This window comes from Rhinolophus sinicus, chromosome 14, assembly GCF_057876585.1.
Source record: "Rhinolophus sinicus isolate RSI-liver-muscle chromosome 14, RSI-T2T, whole genome shotgun sequence".
NCBI lineage: Eukaryota > Metazoa > Chordata > Mammalia > Chiroptera > Rhinolophidae > Rhinolophus > Rhinolophus sinicus.
Window position 1 is genome coordinate 64,182,006 of NC_142514.1, and position 20,939 is coordinate 64,202,944.

Consider the following 20,939-nt stretch of genomic DNA (forward strand, 5'->3'; position numbering starts at 1 on the left):
TGATTTTGCCTCTCCCCACCTGCCTCCATGCCATGGACCATCTGGCAACAACTAGAGACATTTTTGTTTTGTCACAACAGAAGGTGTATGTGTGTGTGTGTGTTACTAACATCTAGTGGGTAGAGGCCAAGGACGCTGCTAAATACCCTAAAATGCACAAGACCACCTTCCACAACAAAGAATTTTCTGGTGCAAAATGTCAACAGTGCCAAGATAAAAAATCAAGACCTAAATCACTGATGAAAATGCTGAACAAGAATGAACAAAATACTGTCATTAACAAGATTTATTTCCAAGCTGACTAACCAGCAATATTCTTTAAGAATAGCTTTCAACTATCTGGGAACTCATGTTAATCCTTTATTATTCATCCAACATCTGAATACAGACATTAAATTCAGTTAGTAGCAAAATCATTTTTTATTTAAAAATATAATGGACCATGTAACAAGGAACAAATGGAAAAATTCAGTTACGTAGATTTATTTTATTCACTGCACTGACTCCCAGAATGGTTCTATGAATAACAGATCACCTTAACTTAGCAGATTGGATTAAAGTCAAAAGTTATACTTAAATTTTAAGTCATCACTCTGAAACATGTGGGCAAGTATTCCATATCTCAGTAGCAATTAAATAAAAGCAAATTAAAACAAAATATTATTTCAACATTTAAAATTACCATTTTTATTTTTAAAAAGAGACAACTCAGTGCTAGTGAGATGTTGAAAAAGGCATTCTCATATAGTACTACAAATGGAAATGAACATTGGTTTAACACTAACTTACTACTAGCCCTACTATACAGATGAGGAAACTGAGGCACAAAGTAGTCAGGTGGCTTAGCTTAAGATCACACACCTAGAAGAGGCTAATCAGAAATATTTGAAGCCAGGCAGCCCGGCTCCAGTTTGTGCTCTTAACCACTCCCTTTTTACTATCTCTATGTTATAGAGGTTGTTTTTACAACGATGTGAAATATATCACAAATGATTGGAAGACAAAATTAAAGGCTAGAGTTATGAAAATATTCAAATGTATATAACAGACCAAGATGAGATATAAACAGACACATTTAAAAGAAATAAAATTTAAGAGCTCAGCCTCTCTAATGATCAAATATCCAAAAAAGTTTAATAATATTCAATTAAAGTGCATGTACAACTAAAATACTCATACTTATTTTACTTTTTTTTTTTTTTTTTTAATTGGGGAAGGGGAAAAGGACTTTATTGGGGAGCAGTGTGCACTTCCAGGCCTCTTTTTTTTCAAGTCAAGTTGTTGTCCTCTCAGTCTTAGTTGTGGAGGGCACAGCTCAGCTCCAGGTCCAGTTGCTGTTGCTAGTTGCAGGGGGCACAGCCCACCATCCCTTGTGGGAGTGGAACCGGCAACCTTGTGGTTGAGAGGATGCGCTCCAACCAACTGAGCCATTCGGGAGCTCAGCGGCAGCTCAGCTCAAGGTGCCGTGTTCAATCTTAGTTGCAGGGGGCAGAGCCCACCATCCCTTGCGGGACTCGAGGAATTGAACCGTCAACCTTGTGGTTGAGAGCCCACTGGCCCATGTGGGAATCGAACTGGCAGCCTTCGGAGTTAGGAGCATGGAGCTCTAACCGCCTGAGCCACCCGGCCAGCCCCAATACTCATTTTGATGAAGGTATAAAGTGGTACTTTTTGGGGGAGGACAATTTGGATATTCTCTCAAAAGTTTAAATGCATGTAGTAGTCTCTGACCCAGTAATTCTGCTTTCTAGGAACTAATCCTACAGAAAAGGTCATAGAAGCACACAGAATAATTTGTTCAAGGATGCCTATTACAGCATTACATGTTAAGTCACAGTTGGAGTATACTACTTAAAAATAATGAGGCAGATTTGCATTAACAAGGAAAAAGGTCCATAATATATTGTTAAAGGGGAAAAAGTTAATAATGGCTAACTTGAGGAAAGTCAAGTAGCTTCTTATACTTCTAAATAAGTATTTACTATTATGTTTTACTTTATTAAGTGAATAAAGAAGAAACCATGACCAGAAGGAAACATGAAATGTTATCAGTGGTCATCTCTACATAGTGAAATTACAGGTGCTATTTTTCCTTTAAACTTTTTTTTTTATGATGAGGTGTATTATTTTTATAATTGCTACTATATACTGATTTCTTCCTACACTCCAGTTAGTGTGTAGGTGAATTAATACGCTAATAGTCACAACCATACATGGTAGCTGTCTTTATCAGCTCCAGTTTACAGATGTGAAAGAAGCTAAGAAAGTGACTCTAAAGCCTATTGTTTTATGTTGCTAATCTCTGCATGGCAAAATAGTAAAGATGTAAGAAAACCAACCCCAAATCATTGTAAGTTCATGAGCAAAAGGCATAACACAAGAAGACTATGATTTGCCCTTTCGGAGGTCTGAGATTTTTCCAAAATAACAGAGTATAAACTGGGTTGTATACCTACAAAATACACTAAATGTAATATTCCTGAAAAAAGAAAAAAAAAACTTCCTACATATATTCATGGATCTAGGAACTTAAATTTTTACATTTGAAGTTATATACCTTTTAGTACTAAGATCTGATGACAATCATTCTAAATGGTTTCCTTCATAAAACAGGAATACATTTTATATTTGAGAAGGCACAAACCAGTTACCTTAAATGTCAACAAATTATGTCAATTTCCAAATGTCAGTTTCAAAACGCACAAAGGAATCATGTGATATTTGATAAATGGAAGGCATTAGCTTACTTTTGGAAGCCAACCAGGAAAAAGGAAAAGCACCTTTACAAATATTTATATTCTTGAAACGTAAAAAAATGGATCATATCATCTAATAATATCACATCTTTTGAAAAGGTGCAAGGTTTATTAGAATAATGGTAATTCTGATGGTTCTGTCTTTTTAATTTACGGAGCAGTAAAATTGGAAGGGAACCTTAGAATCACCTAGTACAATCCCACGTCATACAGACGAGGCTCAGAGAAAGGAAGTGATTTTCATAAGGTCTCACACATACTAAGAGACTGCAGAGGAAGGGACTCATTTAGTTTACTTTGATCTAAATCCAGAATTTTGACTTTCGAAAGGTATGATCCAATAATTTAATGCGCTGCTTACAGTACTTTGGAATCCTGTTCCCCTCTACACTAATGGGGAATTTTTGACTCAACACTTTCAGAAAGCAGCAAACTAATCTCTATTATAGTATCACAGGTTCACTACAGAGTAAAAGTTTCCTAAGTCTCGTTATTCCTCATCACTGGCTTTCACATGTAATCTTATTTGGAACCCCAAATTAGAAAGGATTATAAAGAGCCAAGCCACTCCAGTGAAAACTGTGCAGGGGTCTGGCTTGGAATCATCACTTTGTCCCTGAAGCCTCTGAAATACTCCCATGGTATCTTACGTCTCAGAGACAGACACTTACACACATTGCAAGCCCAAATTTTTATTAGAATCACGTGACATAAACTTGGCTTAAGTTTCCAAATGCTTCTTTTCAATTTGTGTAGTTACTTGTCATAGACCAATAACAAACAGCTCACAGACCACACTTTGGGAAGCAATGCTCTATAGCAAACCAAACCTTAAAAAATGTTGCTGATCAAATCAGAACACCTGATATACTAAGGAAGAAGTTAGAAAAACTTACTTCTTATCGAAAAATGTTGAATTTTCTTTCCTCTTGGTGAATCCATTGGGTAGAAGTTTTAAGTTAATTCCTTGCTTTCGGGCACGATTTTTCATAAAGTACATCTAACGACCAAAAACAAATAGACAAATTAATTTTAAAATGCCTCAAATTTCTAAAGTGAATAAAATAAGGCTCAAAATATAATAAAGATTTATCTAGTACTTACTCGTATGTTTTAAAAACTGCTAAGCAGCAATGTCATTTACTCCTCACAACAGTATGTAACAGGTACTATTATTACTCTACTTTAGCAATGAGAATTAGTGAGATGCCAACATTATACAACTATTTCTGAGAGGCACAGCCTGGATTCAAACCCAGATCTGTGTAATTCCAGAGTCTATGCTTTTAACCATACATTCTATAAGCCAAAAGAAGGATTTCATGGGGATTTAAAAAAAATGCAGGTCATTTGGCAATCAAAAGGATTACCTATTCAGTTCCTTCTCTTTTACTGATGGTTTTATACCATAGCTACACACACATACACATACACACACACACACACACACACACACACACACACACACACTTTTATTACTAGACAGGTAGCTCACTTGGGAGGAATCATGGCACTGTCTAAGCACAAGGCCTAATTTAAAGTAGCTACTATTGCAGGCTGTACAAAATGGGATATGAGAACGTCTGGCTCTGAGCCCCTGGGTTACTCCACTGTCCACCTGGGTTAGTTGAGCTGAACTAGTCAACTCCAGGGAGTAGTCAATGAAGTAGTATCATCAAAGAAGAAGAAAGATGACTCAATTTTTGGTTAAGTGAATGGGGATCTAGAATTTGCAATGCAAAGAGTTGAGACAATCAAGTCATACGCCAAGAGAAAGAAAGGGCCAACTATCGCTGGCTAAGTGTAAAAATGATTTAAGAAATTACATGTAATTTTAAAACTTAAGGGACTTTAGTTTCAGTAATGGCAGTGATTGTAAGGACGAACCTTCCCAATGAAAACATCTAAGGATGCCAGATGATGGGGGAAATGCATATATGTAATAAAATATATTTTAAAATCACCATAAAAGCATTGAAGAACTGACAGAAACAGGAAAATACAGGTCAATATTTAATGAAAAGTGAAAAACTCAGAGGAAGGTAAGCAAAATAATGAAGCCACTTTTGCTCTTTCCGGCAAATACAGGCTTCCCCTTTCAATAGCCTCCACAGCAAGAGGGTCAGAGTCAAGATCCAGTAATCTTCTAGGAACCCCTCCTCAAATGATGCTGAGTCACAGAATAATACACCCTCAGCATAAAGGTAAACCAGAAATAAACTCTACCCCAAAGCATGCTAGGACATTTGTACTGGTCTAATGGGAACAGGAGGCAAAAAAAGAAGAAAAATCCATTAGAAGTTGTGGTCATGGGCCAGCCCTTGCTCAGACTTGAAATGATTTGCCTTGCTTGTGTAATCGAAGGAATCTTAAAACTTTCAAATTGGTTTCAGATAAGTCCAGATTTGTAATGTACCCAGGTACCTGGTAGAATAAAAGGACTGTTTGTCCTGTCTTCAAAAAATTGTCACAAATACATAATATTTTAAGAAGGAAAAAAAAAAAGCAGTACTCAATAAAAATAAACAAGGCTCAGTGAGCAGGAACCCAAAGAGACACACAGCAGTAGCTGAGAGTTCCCCATTATTCAAAAACTTAAAAGAATCATACACAGATTATAGAACAGCTCTGCAAAATTCAAATGAATAAAAAAAAGCTTGAAAATATCTGCAGTGAAAGAAACTATAAAAAGTAACTGCATATTTTTAAAAGAACTAAAAAAACAAAACTAGAAAATTTCTAGAATGCAATACAGAAATAAGAAAGATGAAAAAAAAAAATCAGAAGACATGTTAAAGGACAAGTAAGATGCAGGGAGAAGACCTAAGCTACATTTAATGGTAGTTTCTGAAGAGAGAAAGAATAAGGCAGAGGTAACATTTTAATAGAAAAGGGCCGATAATTTCCCAGAACTGATGAAAAATACTCCACAGTTTCAAGAAACCTAACAATTCTCAAGTAAAATAAATTTGCATTTTTACATTACAGTAAAAATGTAGCCTACCAAAGATAAAAGAATGTAGCCAGAGAAAACAGATTTTAAAAGAATTAAAAATGACAGATGACTTTACAGCAATAACAATGGAAGCCATAGACAATGGAAAAATAATTTTGAACTCAGAATTCTACAAAAAAAAAATCATTTAAGAGGGAAGATGAAATAAACACAAATTCAAACAAAAACCAATACAGTAATCTAAGAGTTGGCAACCAGCAAACCCTCTCTAACAGATATTCTAATGGATGTACTTGAGGCAGAAACTGATCTCTCAGATGGAAAGTCTAAGACAATGACTGAAGGAATAAAGGGCAACAAAAATGGGAAATGCGAAGATAAACCAAAATAAAGACTGATTGAATAAGACAGTAATTATTGTATGAAAATTTAAAAAAAAGACAATTTAAACACCTGAAAACAAAAGAAAAGTTAATAGAGGGTTAAATGGAATTTAAGTTCTAAAGTAACTGCTAGCAAATTAGGGCCAAACCCTACTTGTTGCTTATTTTTATAAAGTTTTTTCTTTTAAATACAGCCCCATCCGTTTGTTTATGAATTGTTTATAGCTGCTTTCCTGCTACAATGGCAGAGTTGAGTAGCTGTGACCGAGACCATACGGTTTGGAAAAAATATTTACTATCTGATCCTTTACAGAAAATGTTTGCCAACTCCTGTTCTAAGGTCCTGGCATTGTCTAGATACAGGGTTAAGTTACTGATTAACTTTAGGTACTGGTAAATTAAGTATGCATGCTGCAATGTCTTAACCAAGGAAAGGATAGAAAAAGGGTGTACACCTTCAAAACCAATAAAGAGTAAAATTCAAATAATTAAAAAAAAACCAAAAAACGTCCAAAGGAGAAGGAAAAAAAGAAAAAAAATAACAACCAAAACAAAGGGGAAAACTAGCACAAATAAAATGACACAATTAAAATCAAATATACAGGTAATTTTATCAAAATATAAATGTACTTATTGATTCAGTTAAATGTTATAGTTGGCAGACTTGAGACAAACTGGAACCCAATTACATTGTACTTAGAAAAGACATAACCAGAACATAAGGATACAGAAAGTCCTACAGTAAAAGTAAGGAAAAAAAAAATACAATATACAATACTAAGCAAAGGACTGATATAGTTTTATTAATATTAGACAAAGTACACAAAAAGGGTCAAAAAGGGTCACTTCATAAGGCCCCAAAGTTAAATACATCAGGAAGACATATTTCCTCATGTATGTATCTAATAATTTAGCCTTAGAATTACATAAAACAAAACTAACTGAACCCTAAGGGGAAACATACAAATCCTTTTGATTGTTATCTATTGGGAAATGTTAACCTGCTTTTCTCTGTAACTGCTTAAAATAAAATCAGTATCATTAAATAATTTGAACATAATTAATAAACCTGATCTAAAAGGAATACATAGACTACTATATTCAGCAACTGCAGAATGCTTTTTATTTTCCAGCAAACAGAACATTCAAAACATGACTATATGCTGAGCCATAAACACCAGTCTTAATGGATTTTAAAGGAATGAACTCAGAAAGAATATGTTCTCTGACTACAATGCAATTAGGCTAAAAATAAAAAAGGATGTAACAAAAGTCTAGAGGACATATTAACAAAATAGAAAAGAAATACATAATTAGCAACTGATCATGGGAAAAAGACAGAAATAACCAGTATCACAAATGAAATGACTACAACTCCTACAGACATGTAAAGGAAAATGTTTTGAAAAACTTTATGCCAATAAATTTGAAAGTTTAGATCAAATGGACAAATTCTTAGAAAATGTAATCTACTAACAATGACTCAAGACACAGAAAACCTGACCAGTCCCATAATGATAAAGAACATACCTCATTGGCTCAAACTATTAAGCCCATATTGGTTCATTAATACATTTTACTAAACTTTAAAGGAAGCAAGATCCCAATAATACATTTCAATAATTCAATGAACCCAAGAACAAAATGGAAACATTCCCAAATAATTTTGTGAAACTATAATTATATTGATACGGAAACCTCAGATACCAAAAAAAGGAAAATTAGAGGTCAATCTCACTCATGAACAAAAATACAAAATGATTGAATGGGTAATGAGTACACACACATATAAGACAACTGAATTCTTCAAAGTATAAAAAGCACACTTTGTTATGATAATACTACACCATGTAAGTTTAGTTTAAAATAGAAAATCAATTAAGATTATTCACATTATTATATTATAGATTGAAAAATGAAATAAATCAAATACAAAAAAAGCATTTTGATAAAATACAACCATTCATGATAAAAATCTGTTAGTAAAGTAGCAGAGAACTTTAATCTAGATAACAAATTATAGCCACAAAAAATTTAAGAGCAAACATCATGGTGAAATCTTTTCCCTCTATGATCAGGATTTACATAATAAAGATGTACAGAAGAGTTAACACAGCAGGCTAGAGGCTGTTATCCTTAGAAAATTCTGCTTACAGGGATGGCCCTTAACTGGTGTCTGGGAATTTGAATGACTGGTAAATGGTTCTCTACACTGACATAAAACTTTTCCTAAAATGATAAGAGTGGTTCACTGTGCCTAAATTGTTTGTATAAATAATGTGGTTTTACCTCATGTCCTTCTGGGAGTCTGGGATTTGGCACATGCTAGGCAGAGGGTGCTTCTGTGACCTTTCCCAGTAAAAACCTTGGGCAGCGCTGCTAATGGCCTTCCCTGGTAGACAGTACTTCACACGTGTTATCACAACTCATTGCCAGAGGAATTAACTGTGTACTGTGTGACTCCGACGGGAGAGGACTCTTGGAAGCCTTCAGCTGAATTCCTCCAGACTTTAACCTGTATGCTTTTTCCTTTTGCTAATTTTGCTCTGTACCCTTTCAAATAAATTATAGCCATGAGTAAAACTGTACGTTGAGTTCTGTGAATCCTTCTAGCAAAATCATCAAACCTAGGGGTGGACCTGGGACTTACAACTTAAATATCTACTATCATCACTAGTATTTGACATTGAATTGGAAGACCTAGCTATTCCAATAAGGCAGAGAGAGAGAGAGAGAGAGAGAGAAAGAACAAGGATAGAAACAAATTGTGAATAACCGCTTATAGAGAAAATCTAAAGAGTCTATGTAGATAAGGTACTGGGATAAATTTGAATATGGTTGCTCACTGTAAAATAAACAACAACAAAAATCTCATTCCTAAATACCAGCAAAGAGATAACAAAAAATCAAAAGAAACTGCTTTTAAAAATAGCATGAAAAAATAAAGTACCTAGGAATAAATCTAACAAAAAATGTGCAAGGCCTCACTGAGAAAATTATAGAGAGAGATTAAAGAAGACCCAAATAAATGCAGAGATACAACACAGCCAAGGGTTTAAAGATTCAATGCTATAAAGAAGTCCAATTACCCAAATTATTCTAAAAAACAATAAATGTAACCCCAATCAAAACTCCCAAGTGAGAAGAGGGGGACTGTAGAATCAACAGGCTGATTCTTCCTATTTGTATAGAATTACAAAGAGACGTACCCATACTCTTATCTAGGAAATAGAATATGACATACTCTAGAAAAGGAACAAAGTGGGAGGATTTACTCTATGATAGCAAGTTTTAGTTAAAAAAAAAAACAATAATTGAGAGTGCAGTATTGGTGTGGATACACAAGTAGGCCATCAGAATGAACACAGTCCAGAAACTGACCCAAGCACATATGGATGCTTCATATGTGACAAAGATCGCCCTGCAGAGCAATAGTGAAAGGATGAACTTTTCAGTAAATGGTGCCAGGAAAAGTGGATTATCCATATGGAAGATTGAATGGGCCCTCCACTTCACATGCTACACAAAAATCAATTCCAGGTAGTTTACAGACATAAATGTGAAGATGCAACACTAAAAACCTTTTAGAAAATAAGTATGGGAGAACAGCTTTATAATGTCAAGGTAGGGAAAATTTTCTTTATAAATACATAAAACTACTAACTATGTACAGGAAACAAATGATAAATTTGCCAACATTAAAATCAAGACCATCTGTTCACCAAAAGACACTACATAGAGTGAAAAAACAAGCCATGGAATGGGAGAAGGTATTTACAACACAAAGAAACTATTATTACAACTGGCATCCAAGAAACACAAAGAATTCCTACAAATCAGTAAGAAAAAAAAGTTGACCAATGAAAAGATGAGCAAAAGACGAACAGGCAATCCACAAAACTGAAAACTCAAATGGCCAGTAAAATATGTGAAAGGTGCTCAATCTCATTAGGAATCGGAGAACTACAAATTAAAAACCACAATAAAAATAGAGAGTCATCAAATTGACAAAAATTTTAAAACTCCGACCAAAAAAAATGTTGGACAGGATGTGACAATAGGTTCATTTATACACTAATGGGAGCTGGTATAACCACTTTGGAAAATATTTTGGTAATCTAGTTAAACTGAAGATACACACCCCCCACAATAAAGCAATTCCACCCCCAGGTATAAACCTTAGAAAAACGTGTGCACATGCAAACCACAATCCATAAAAAAATTGTTCATAGTAGAATTGTTTCTAAAGATTTTTGTTATTACAGAAAACCCAAAGTCCATGAAGGATAGAATGGATAAATTGTGGTATGGTCCTAAACTAGAAAGCTATTCAGAAATAAGAATGGATTAGGGAAGGGCCCAAAAGGGTTGTAGGCAACCTCTGACAAACTGGTAGATGATCTAATTTTTAGACTTGGGAGGCAGTTACATGGATGTTCACTTTATAAGTATTCATTAAACGGTGTATTTCTTTCATACTTTTTTAATGTGTATGCTATGCTTCACAAAAAGAACAAAATTAAAAAGTAACTTCTTTTAAGTAGAATTTTAATATGTCTAATTAAGCTTGAAGAAAAAAAGAGTTGATGCATGATAATCTTTCAAATATATGTAATGTCATGTCTGTCCCAGTAACTCCAAGAAAATGAGGTATTTAAAAGGTATTAAAATTCTGCAACTTCAATACTAAAATTGTATCTGAAAAATGAACATAACTCATGACATGATTTAATTACAATATTAAAGAATTTCTGGAACAATAGCAGTTGCAAAATATTTCAAATATATAAGCTTTAATGCTGAACTGCGCTCAATGAAAAAGGAATGAAAGAGTATGAAAATTAAATGTAGTGAAACACCAAGTCCTGTTGGCTCTTCCTTCAAAACCAGAATTGAATTTCTTTCCAATAATTCTAACAGCATCATCAAAGTGACCATCATCTCTCACCTAAACCACAGCAATAATGTTGTAACTGGTTTCCTCACGTTTCATCTTCCACTCTTGCCAGCTAAAGTCCATTTTCTACACAGCAGCAAGAGTGATCTTTCAAAAAGAAAACACTCTCAAAACCCTCCCATGGTTTCCATTTTCACTTAGATTAGAACCCTCACCAGTTTCTCTGAACTCATGTTCAACATTCTCCTCATTCAGCTATGCTTCAGTCACCTCACTCCTTCTTTAATTCCTTAAACACACCAACCTCATTCCTGACTCAGTCTTTATTTTTGCTTTTGTCTTTACCTGGTAAGTCTTCCACCAAAATGTTCACATGACTGCTTCTTTCTCATCATTCAGATAGCTGCTTAAATGTCATCTCTCAGAGGAACTTCTCCTGACCACTGCATCAACAATGGTACCCTCACAACTTCCACCCAACAAACACCATTCTCATTTTCTTTACCCTCCTGCGCTTTCTTTATTTTCCACATGCATTTAACTATATCTGAAATTATATTTGTTCTTCTACTTATCTCCTGTCTCTGCCCCTACAAGCTCCATGAGGGGAAGGACTTCGTTTTGGTCACTGCTGTATCCCTAGTAACTGGAATAGTCTGAGACCATGGTAGCCGCTCAATACATTTATTTGTTGAGTGAAAAAAATGAATCTAATCAGAAGGAATTCTAACAGGAAGGGATTAGAAGAAATACTTACATGTTTATTGCTTAATGGTCTTTTCAGTAAAGCATCTCTGGAAATATGGTCTGCTGTTCTTGCCACATCTTCCAGAAATCGATAATCTGAAAATTTCAAAATAGAAAAATAAACAAACGATATGTGTCAATTTCTAGAAAACATCAATCTGCTATGCATGCGATGGCTTACCACTTAAGAGATTCATTTCAGTAAACTGTTGTACTGATACATATGCAGTTTTATCTCGAACTCCATTACATGTCAGTTCTGCTTTGTGTTTCTTTACACAGGGCAAACTAAAGAGACAAAGAGGAAGTACTTTTACACTTTGAGGTAACAAAAGTACAACTAGAGGTAATAAGGTAGGAAATTACATATATACCTGCAAGAATATCGCATACAACGTGGACATCTGTATTTTGCTTCTTCTGTACCACAAGTTTCACACCTATAAAAGCCCACATGAAATTTAATTATCAAATATTAATTCTCGTTATTTGTTTATAAACTTAATCTGACTTAATTACTTATCACAATCAATTTACAGAGGTAGTCATAGTGAGTAAAGTATATGCATATAACTGATAAAATACTTAATAGCTGGAAACTGTCTCCAAATGACAATTACATTTATAATATTGTTAATGATACGTAATTTTAAAAAAATGTATTAAATTTTTAAAAAATCATCTCACCTTTGACTTCTTTTTCTACTATAATCAGAGAATGAGATTTTCAATGACATTTTAGTTTGTAATTCCCGGCAATCTGTTAAAGATTGTGTGAGTGTGTGCATATACCCAGAAGTCCAATCCATGAGCTAGCTGTCTTAAGCTATCTTAAAGGCACACACACCCGTAGAAGAATGTAAGACCCAATCAAATTTAGACAGTAGAAGTTGCATCTTTTTTCCTCAACCCCACCCCCAACCTAGAATGGGCATCAAAATAATCTTGAAATGCTATTACGCATCATCTGTCTTCAACTGCTCTTCTAGGATCTTGGGATACTGACAACAAAACTACAGCTACTTCTATTTCGCCTATTGTGTGCTAGATAGTAATAGTCCCAAGAATTTGACCACACTTTTATTTCCTATGCAGCCACATGATTACACACTATTTGGAAATTAAATCAAAAGTAGTAAATATTCCTAGTACCCATACAGAAACTAGACAATTGGGTGAGTTCAAGTGCATTTTGTCTAATTTTAACTCAATCCACTCTATCATTGTTGGTTTTATTAGATTTTTTTCTCATGTTTATCCTCTCTCAGATACTGAATCAAGAGCATAGTAGTTAGTCAAGCCAGAATCTGGTCCACACGTTTTCTGGTTCCCACAATTTTCACCTCCTAATTTGCTCACCGGACACTAGCAACCTTGTATTTTTACTGAATTTGTTGCCACCTGACAAAACCCTCCCTTCCCAATTCCCCACTTTCACCACTCAGGCTCTAGGAGCCCCAAATTTGTGCTTATTTTCCATTATTCCACACAGTGCTGGGAGTGTAGTTTCCTCCAATCTGGACATGAGGAAACTCCACAGCTTTATGCCTCCACTGGGTATCTCCCTGCCTTACCTTGACATGGCCAGTTTCCGCTTGGAGCCCACTGGGGAACTTATCTGAGGCTCTTCTTTCACCTTTGTATCATCCATCATTTCTTGCTTCGGGAAATACTTTTCTTCTTTTACACACACCTCATCCATCATTACCTCCTCTTTTATGTTCTGACCAACAAACGCCTCCTCCTGTTTTATCTCCAAGTTTTCTTTCTTCTCTTCCTTCACCTCTAGCCAGTCCAGCACCTCTTCCTTTACTTTCACTTTCTCTTCCTTCACCTCTGGCTCATTCATTTTCTCTTCTTTTACCACCAAACTACTACCCATCTCCTGCTTCACCTCCAATGTGTCCGGTTTCTCCTCCTTCACCTCCAATGTGTCCGGTTTCTCCTGCTTCACCTCCAATGTGTCCGGTTTCTCCTCCTTCACCTCTGGCCCATCCTCCACCTCCTGCTTTACCCACTGGCCGTCCAGCATACCTTCTTTCATTTCCGACCAGTCCATAACTTCTTGCTTCACAACCGTTAGATCCATTCGCATTTCCTCTGCCTTTTGTCCACTTCCTTCTTCTCTACTCCCTATCTTTCCCATTGCTGTCAGTCCATAACCCGCCTCTCCACCGCAGGCCTCCTCCGTTCCTGCTACGGACCTGACTCCCTCCCTACCGGACTGGAGACAGAGCCGCGCCCCTTCGGCTCCAATCTGCAGACCGCCTCCCGGCGTTTCTTCATTCTCGGCAGCAAAATCCATCAGCTCCCGACCCCTGGCATCCGCTGCCACTCGGTCCTCCAGTATGGCTGGTCCACGCCAACAGTATGAGCTACCGGCGGGATCACCGCCAGCGGCCCACGTGTGGGGCAGAGAAGTCATAAGCAGTGAGCGCCGGCCTGGCGTGTTCCTCCAAATCGTCGTAAAGCAACACTTCCGCGCTTCGCCACTTCACGACTCGTAGAGTTGTTTACGGCTCTGCAGCGGTCCGGCCCCGATACTCCAAATTGTCATGAGGCCACGCCCACCACGGTCCCGCCTTCGGGGCGGGGCTTCGCCAAATCCTTCCCCTGGGGAGGCCGCTTCCCGCCACACCTTCTGCGCGTGACTGCATTCCTCTCTGTGAAAACTGGAGGATCCGGGCGGAGAGAAGCTAAACCCATTATCTTGGAATGGAAAGATCCACCCTGATTTGTATTAAAGATTAGTCTTGTATGAAAATGGAAGAAATACCTTATGTTACACCTCTCCAATCTTCAGTTTCTTCACCTAGAAGCTAGAAACGACGGTATTGCAAATCTCTTAGTGTTATTGTAAAGATCAAATGGAATCCTGCGTGGAAATAAGCTAGCAGTGACTGAAACAAACTCAATATATGTGGCTATTATTACTGGGAATCCCTATAGGTTTCAGACAGGAAAGAAAGCATTAACTTTTGTTCTTTCAATTATTTGTCAGTAATAGCCCACGTCGACCCATGCCCCAGTCCCAGCATCCTACAGGACTCTATATATACTACTAACAAACATATACACATATATGTATATATGTAATCATAGAGGTATATATATATATATTTGGGCCCAGTTTTTAAATAGGGAGTGTATATATGTATATATATATATATATATATATACACTCCCTATTTAAAAACTGGGCCCAAAGTTCAATCCCCAGGACTAGAAGATCTAAAAAATACAAAAATACAAAGAATGTTTCAATTACTTTTTAAAATTATTATTACATTATAATAATAATGTAGGCAATTTCACTTGATCTTCACATCATGTCTGTGATATATTTTTCTCAAGGAGACGCCAAAGAAATGGCTTGTTTGCTGTGGGCTGCTTTGCACTCCCCCCTCAAATCCTGTTACAGTTTGGAGGGCATTTAGCTGTTATCATTCATTCACACATTGCTCAGGGAATGGGAATTTTGAATGGATGAGCAGAATGAAGGAGTCATTATAAAACCTTAGTTGGGACACGACCGATTAAACAGTGCTGGAAGGATGACTGAAGTAATTTGGGAGAGTTTAGTAACATCTTTGTATGGGTTGTGAGGAAGAAGCTTCTCGAGGAATCCTACAGTCTCTTTTGGAGATACTTAGAGGTGTCAGCTGTCTATGGAGTCAAACGGAGCCTGACTGGATTTTCAGGCTAGATGACATGTTTACACGTAGGAAAAGGGGCTAAGTGACAGAAAGAATCCTGGTGGCCTTGATAAAGACAAGGTTTGGGAGATGGGAGCAATGGGAGGGAGTGTTGATCCAGAATAAAACCATCTGGATTTCCAGAGAAACTTCTGGACCTACAGATCAGAAACATAAAGACTTTGTAAGATTTGGAACTTGTGTCATTTCCTTCATTTGTTCTTATAATCTCTATATATTTTTCACAGTCACTGGAAGGGAAATCGTTAAACCAGTGAGGATCCTTGGTATCCTCACAGCTAATCACCTAAGTTAAACGATCAACACTGTGGGACTATAGTTTTAATGGAGATAATGGAGGTTGTGGTGGTATCATTGCATGGCAGTTTTGAAGGAACAGTGAGGCTTGAGTAGCTCTGGAGGAGGGAATTTAGGGTTGTGGGAATATTGAGTATTGAGCCAGGGTATTGCCTGCAAGAACAGAGACAGGGCAGGGACAGAGAAAGGGTGGCAGAAGGTACGTGGGGCTGTCACTGAATTCCTATCCAATTCCTGAAATCCTTTTCCCTCCCTTTTCCACCTCAGTGGAGTAAAGCTCTGTATAAGCCTGGCTCCTTCAGTATAGGATTGAACCTTCTTGCTATAATACCCTAACATTAGTCTCAGGTCTCTGTACTGGGCATTCCAGATTAAAAATTATTTCTCGTTGTGTCTGTGAGGGTGTTTGTGGATGAGATTAGCATTTGAATCAGTGGACTCAGTAAATTGCCCTCCCCCTTGTGGGTGGGCACCATCCAATCCATTGAGAGCCTGAGTAGAACAAAAGGCAGAAAAAGGAGGAATGTGCTCCCTTTTGCTTTCTGTTTGCCTGCTTGAGTTGGGACATCTCATTTTCTCCAGCCTCTGGAATGGGTTTTAAACCACTGACTCTCCTGGTTCTCAGGCCTTTAGACCTAACTGAATTACACCATAGCTTTCCTGGGTCTCCGGCTTTCAGACAACAGATTGTGGGACTTCTCAGCTTCCATAATCATGTGAGTCAATTCGTCACAATAAATCTCCATATTATGTATATATATGTGTATATATATTATTATTATAATACATATACATTTAATATATAATGTATTATAACATAGTAATATACATATATATACATATATATATATAATTTATATCTCTATTTATATCTCTTTCCTACCAGTTCTGTTTCTCTGGAGAATCCTAACTAATACAGACTTTTACTTTTATTATCCCCATTTTACAGTGAAGAAACTGAGGCAATGATGAATACACTATATAATACACTCAATGATGTATATATGTCACACAGCTACTCCTCAGAGCACTCAGCTACTACCGTGTTTCCCTGAAAATAAGACCCAGCCAGGCAATCAGCTCTAATGTGTCTTTTGGAGCAAAAATTAATATAAGACCCGGTCTTATTTTACTATATTACTTACTTTACAATATAATACAATACCCGGTCTTATATTAATTTTTGCTCCAAAAGACGCATTAGAGCTGATTGTCTGGCTAGATCTTATATTCAGGGAAACGGGGTACTATACTGCCTATGATTAAGTTGATTAAAATTTGCTTTAAAATTAATATTTTAGAAACAAAGTATTTCTATTTTATATATATTTCTTAAATTACATCTAGGAAATCATTTAGGGCTCTAAAATAGGTCTCTTTTTTTTTGGAGGTAACAGAAGGTAATAGCACGTAGACTGAAACCAGAATTTAAAACTGTGGTTTCCTTCCTTTAAAATCAACCTTCGCTGTTTTAAAAACATTTCTATGGTCCTTAAGCAGGAAATCACATATCTTTGCCATAAATCCATTAGAAAAAACTACGGCAAAATATACTATATAAAATTGGTCATTTTAATCAATAAAGTCCACCATTCAGTTGCATTAAGTACATTCATATTGTTGTGCAAGCTTCATTACCATCTATCTCCAGAAATTTGTCATCATCCTAAACAGAAACTCTGTACTCATTTTAAAATAATTCCCCATTCCCACCTCACCCAGCATCTCTGGTAACCTCTATTGTATTTTCTGTCTATGAATTTGTTCTATTCATGTATTTTATATAGGTGGAATCATACAATATTTGTCCTTTTTTCCTTGTCTAGCTTATTTAACTTAGCATAATGTTTCTAAGGTACGTCAATGTTGTCTCATGTATTAGAATTTCATTTCTTTTTAAGGCTGAATAATATTCCATTGCATGTACAAACCACATTTTGTTTATGCACACTTGGGTTGTTTCCATCTTTTGGATATTCTGAATAATACCTCTATGAACACTGGTGACCAAATATCTGTTTGAGTCCCTTCTTTCAATTCTTTTGAGTATAATACATGAAGTAGAATTTTTGGATCATATGGTAATTCCATGTTTAACTTTTGAGGAACTGCCAAACTTTTTGCACAGTGGCTGCACCATTTTACAATCCCATCAGCAATGTACAGGTTACCAGTACATCCACAATCTCACCAACACTTGTTATTTTCTTTCTCTCTCTCTCTCTGGCTAATAGCCATCCTAATGAGTGTGAAGTGGTATCTAACTATGGTTTTGATTTGCATTTTCTTAATGATTAGTGAAGTTGAGTATCTTTTCATTTGTTGGCCATTTGTATACTATCTTCTTTGGAGAAGTTTCTATTAAGTCCTTTGCCCATTTTTCAATTGGGTTGCTTGGTTTTTCTTTTTGTTTGTTTGAGTTGTAGGAGTTCTTTATACATTATGGATAATAATCCCTTATCAGATACATGATTTGCAAATATTTTCTCCCATTCTGTGGGATAGCTTTCACTTTCTTGACAATGTCTTTTGATGCACAGTTTTAAATTTTGATGTAGTTCAATTTACTGTTTTCTTTTTTTGATTGTGCTTTCAGTGTCATCTCTAAGAAGTCCATGCCAAGTCCAATGTCATGAAACATTTCCCCCTATGTTTTCTCCTAAGTTTTATAGTTTTAGCTCTTACATTTAGGATTTTGATTCATTTTGAGTTAATTTTTGTATATGATGTAAGGTAAAGGTCCAACTTCATTCTTTTGCATGTGGATATACAGTTTTCCCAGCAGCATTTGTTGAAAAAATCTTTCCTTTTCCCATTGAATGGTCTTCCCACCCTTATTGAAAATCAACTGACCACATATGGAAGAGTTTATTTCTGTGTCATGACCTCATTTTGTGCAAATGGGAAATAGGCCATATAATCCTTTTACAGGTATGTAACAGATGCTTTGTAATAATGTATATATATATATATATACACACACACACACACATATATATATATAGATTTTTTAGAGAACGGCTGTACCAGAGGGGCTATCATACATAATAAAAGTATATGGCAACAAAAGAAGAAAAACAAATACCACCAAAACAAATTTAAAGCAAATTTTTATTATAGATAGGTAAGTGTGGTTTGCTGCAGCTAAAGGTATGTTTATAATGGATGTACAAGCTTTTCTAAATACCAAAGGTATAATATTTTTCTTTTACTAGTGAACTAATATTTCTCTGACAACAAGAAAAGTCTGAATTTGATGAGCCTATTTTAAATGGCAAAAGACTGTTTGTTTTTTTTCCTGGATGTTGCTTAAAAGATTGATAAATTGAACTCATTTAGGTCCCAACACATTAAATTTAAGAACAGTGAAAGAAAATCAATGAATACTATAAAAACATGTAATTTCTAAGAAGCACAAATATAAAGTTTTTATAATTTAAAACAGCAGCAATTTCAAAAGATTTGCTGAATCAAAACTTTACAAAATATATATACACAAAGTATCATTCCAGATGATCATGGATTTTAAAAAATAGTATATCACAATTCCCCAACTCTAACCCAAACCTACTACTGGATGTAGCTGGCCTATAACAATTTTTACAACAATTTAAAAAATAAAACAAAAACAAAAGAAACCTCCCAATTCTCCTGTGCATAAGCACAGGTCACAATGTACTGGCTTTGACTCCATATCCACGAAGAGAATTTTAAAATAGAACAAGGACTTCACATAAATAATGTTTTACTTGTTATTAAGTATGTGACCAAACAAATTAAAATAAGTACTAACAACCAAAACATATCTTGATGCAACCAGTACATACACTCTTAAAGAATGACAAAGACAAAAAAAGAAAATTGTCTACAAAAGCCACAAGCACCTTGTTTTAGAAAGAGCACCAAGCAACACAAAAGGCAACACGTAAGAGGTAGTGTACCACCAGCTAAGATGTACATGTCCATTGGGGACCTGAATACAGCTTAGTATTTGGAAAAATAAGACATATTAGACTGTGGCTTATAAGTTTTAGACAGAAGCATTGCACATTTGGGAGCATTAGCCAGTATTGCTCCGCAGTGCTCTGCGTCTCCAGCTGTCTAATGGGTACTTTGCTCTCAGACAGTCAAAAAATATAGCATACCCTGAAGAATTCCATGTTTATAAATTTTCAGTTCTAGGGAGTTCTCTAAGAAAACTCAGATCAATATAATTTTTAAAAGAATTAAATACTTTATCAATTATAGTCCTTTAAAGAATGCCTTTTCTCCTTCCTAGGAGGAAGTCTTTTCTTCCTGAGATTCTTTAAGATTTAGCCAATGCTTTATTCCATGCATTTCATAATAATAGTATCTTTCTGTCTATATTTTTCCCTCTGCAGCAATTACCTGACTAACAGCATGTATTTGGAACTAATTCAGAGACTTTAGAGAAAGCACACAGAACTGCTTTCAATGTAGTATTTTCGTTCAGTTTTGAGATGAGGAAGTTTTTGTACTTCAATTACTGGAAGGTGATTAGGGTCCTGGGTGTGAAAAAGGAATTTTGCCTTATGCCAGCTGCCATCTTGAATCTGTAAAATAAGAACAAAAGACTTTAATATGTAATTGTTTCATTAGCAGTCATTGTCAGCAGACAATGTTTTTCAGAGACAATGTAAACTTATTTTAAGGATTAGAGATAATGAGTAGAAAGTATGTGGGACAATGCCTGGCACAGAGTAAGTGCCCAATAACTGGTAATAATTACTAAGAATAATTGAAAACATAGGCTTATTCCTTTCTCTAAATGACACTGTGTGTTCTGATTTTTCAATTTCAGAGGCTAAGTCTAGCCTTTTGCTGCTGTTGTCTGGGAATCACTGGACCAGATATGAAATAAAAGGCTGCACTAGTCCAAATATGATTAATGCCCATCTGTTCTGTGTTCTTTTACTGGGGACTGATTCTTCAGGATGGGCATTTTTTTGGATGCAAGGGAATAAATTACTCAACCTCTCTGTACTTTAGGTAGAAAATAACCAGAATAATCTCTTTAGTCAGGAGTAAATTATAATTCTGTTAAATCATTGTTTAGGTTTCTTTCTTTTTTTTCCATTTTGTGGTTACCATTTATATAATTTCTTTCTTCCCTATCTTCCTTCTAAGGCTTTCTGTTTCTCTTATTACTGTATGCTCTTTTGTTTC

The 20,939-nt window shown here is 35.7% G+C and overlaps 2 protein-coding genes across 12 annotated transcripts in view; both read right to left on the reverse strand.

The window, feature by feature from the left end:
• Nucleotides 1-14,257, reverse strand: part of ZNHIT6 (zinc finger HIT-type containing 6) — a 60,100-nt gene extending 45,843 nt beyond the window's left edge. The window contains exons 1-5 of the mRNA XM_074335080.2: nucleotides 13,314-14,257; nucleotides 12,114-12,179; nucleotides 11,921-12,027; nucleotides 11,750-11,835; nucleotides 3,653-3,756 (exon numbers count right to left, since the gene is read on the reverse strand). Of these exons, the coding sequence (XP_074191181.2) occupies nucleotides 3,653-3,756; nucleotides 11,750-11,835; nucleotides 11,921-12,027; nucleotides 12,114-12,179; nucleotides 13,314-14,164 (1,214 nt within the window). The 5' untranslated portion in view covers nucleotides 14,165-14,257. The remainder of the gene's footprint in view (nucleotides 1-3,652; nucleotides 3,757-11,749; nucleotides 11,836-11,920; nucleotides 12,028-12,113; nucleotides 12,180-13,313) is intronic.
• Nucleotides 14,258-18,845: 4,588 nt separating this feature from the next.
• The window catches only part of COL24A1 (collagen type XXIV alpha 1 chain), a 310,376-nt gene continuing 308,282 nt past the window's right edge, over nucleotides 18,846-20,939 (reverse strand). For all 11 annotated transcript variants that reach the window (XM_088791263.1, XM_088791262.1, XM_074335082.2 and 8 more), the window contains one exon: nucleotides 18,846-20,326. In XM_088791263.1, the coding sequence (XP_088647389.1) occupies nucleotides 20,180-20,326 (147 nt within the window). In that variant the 3' untranslated portion in view covers nucleotides 18,846-20,179. The remainder of the gene's footprint in view (nucleotides 20,327-20,939) is intronic.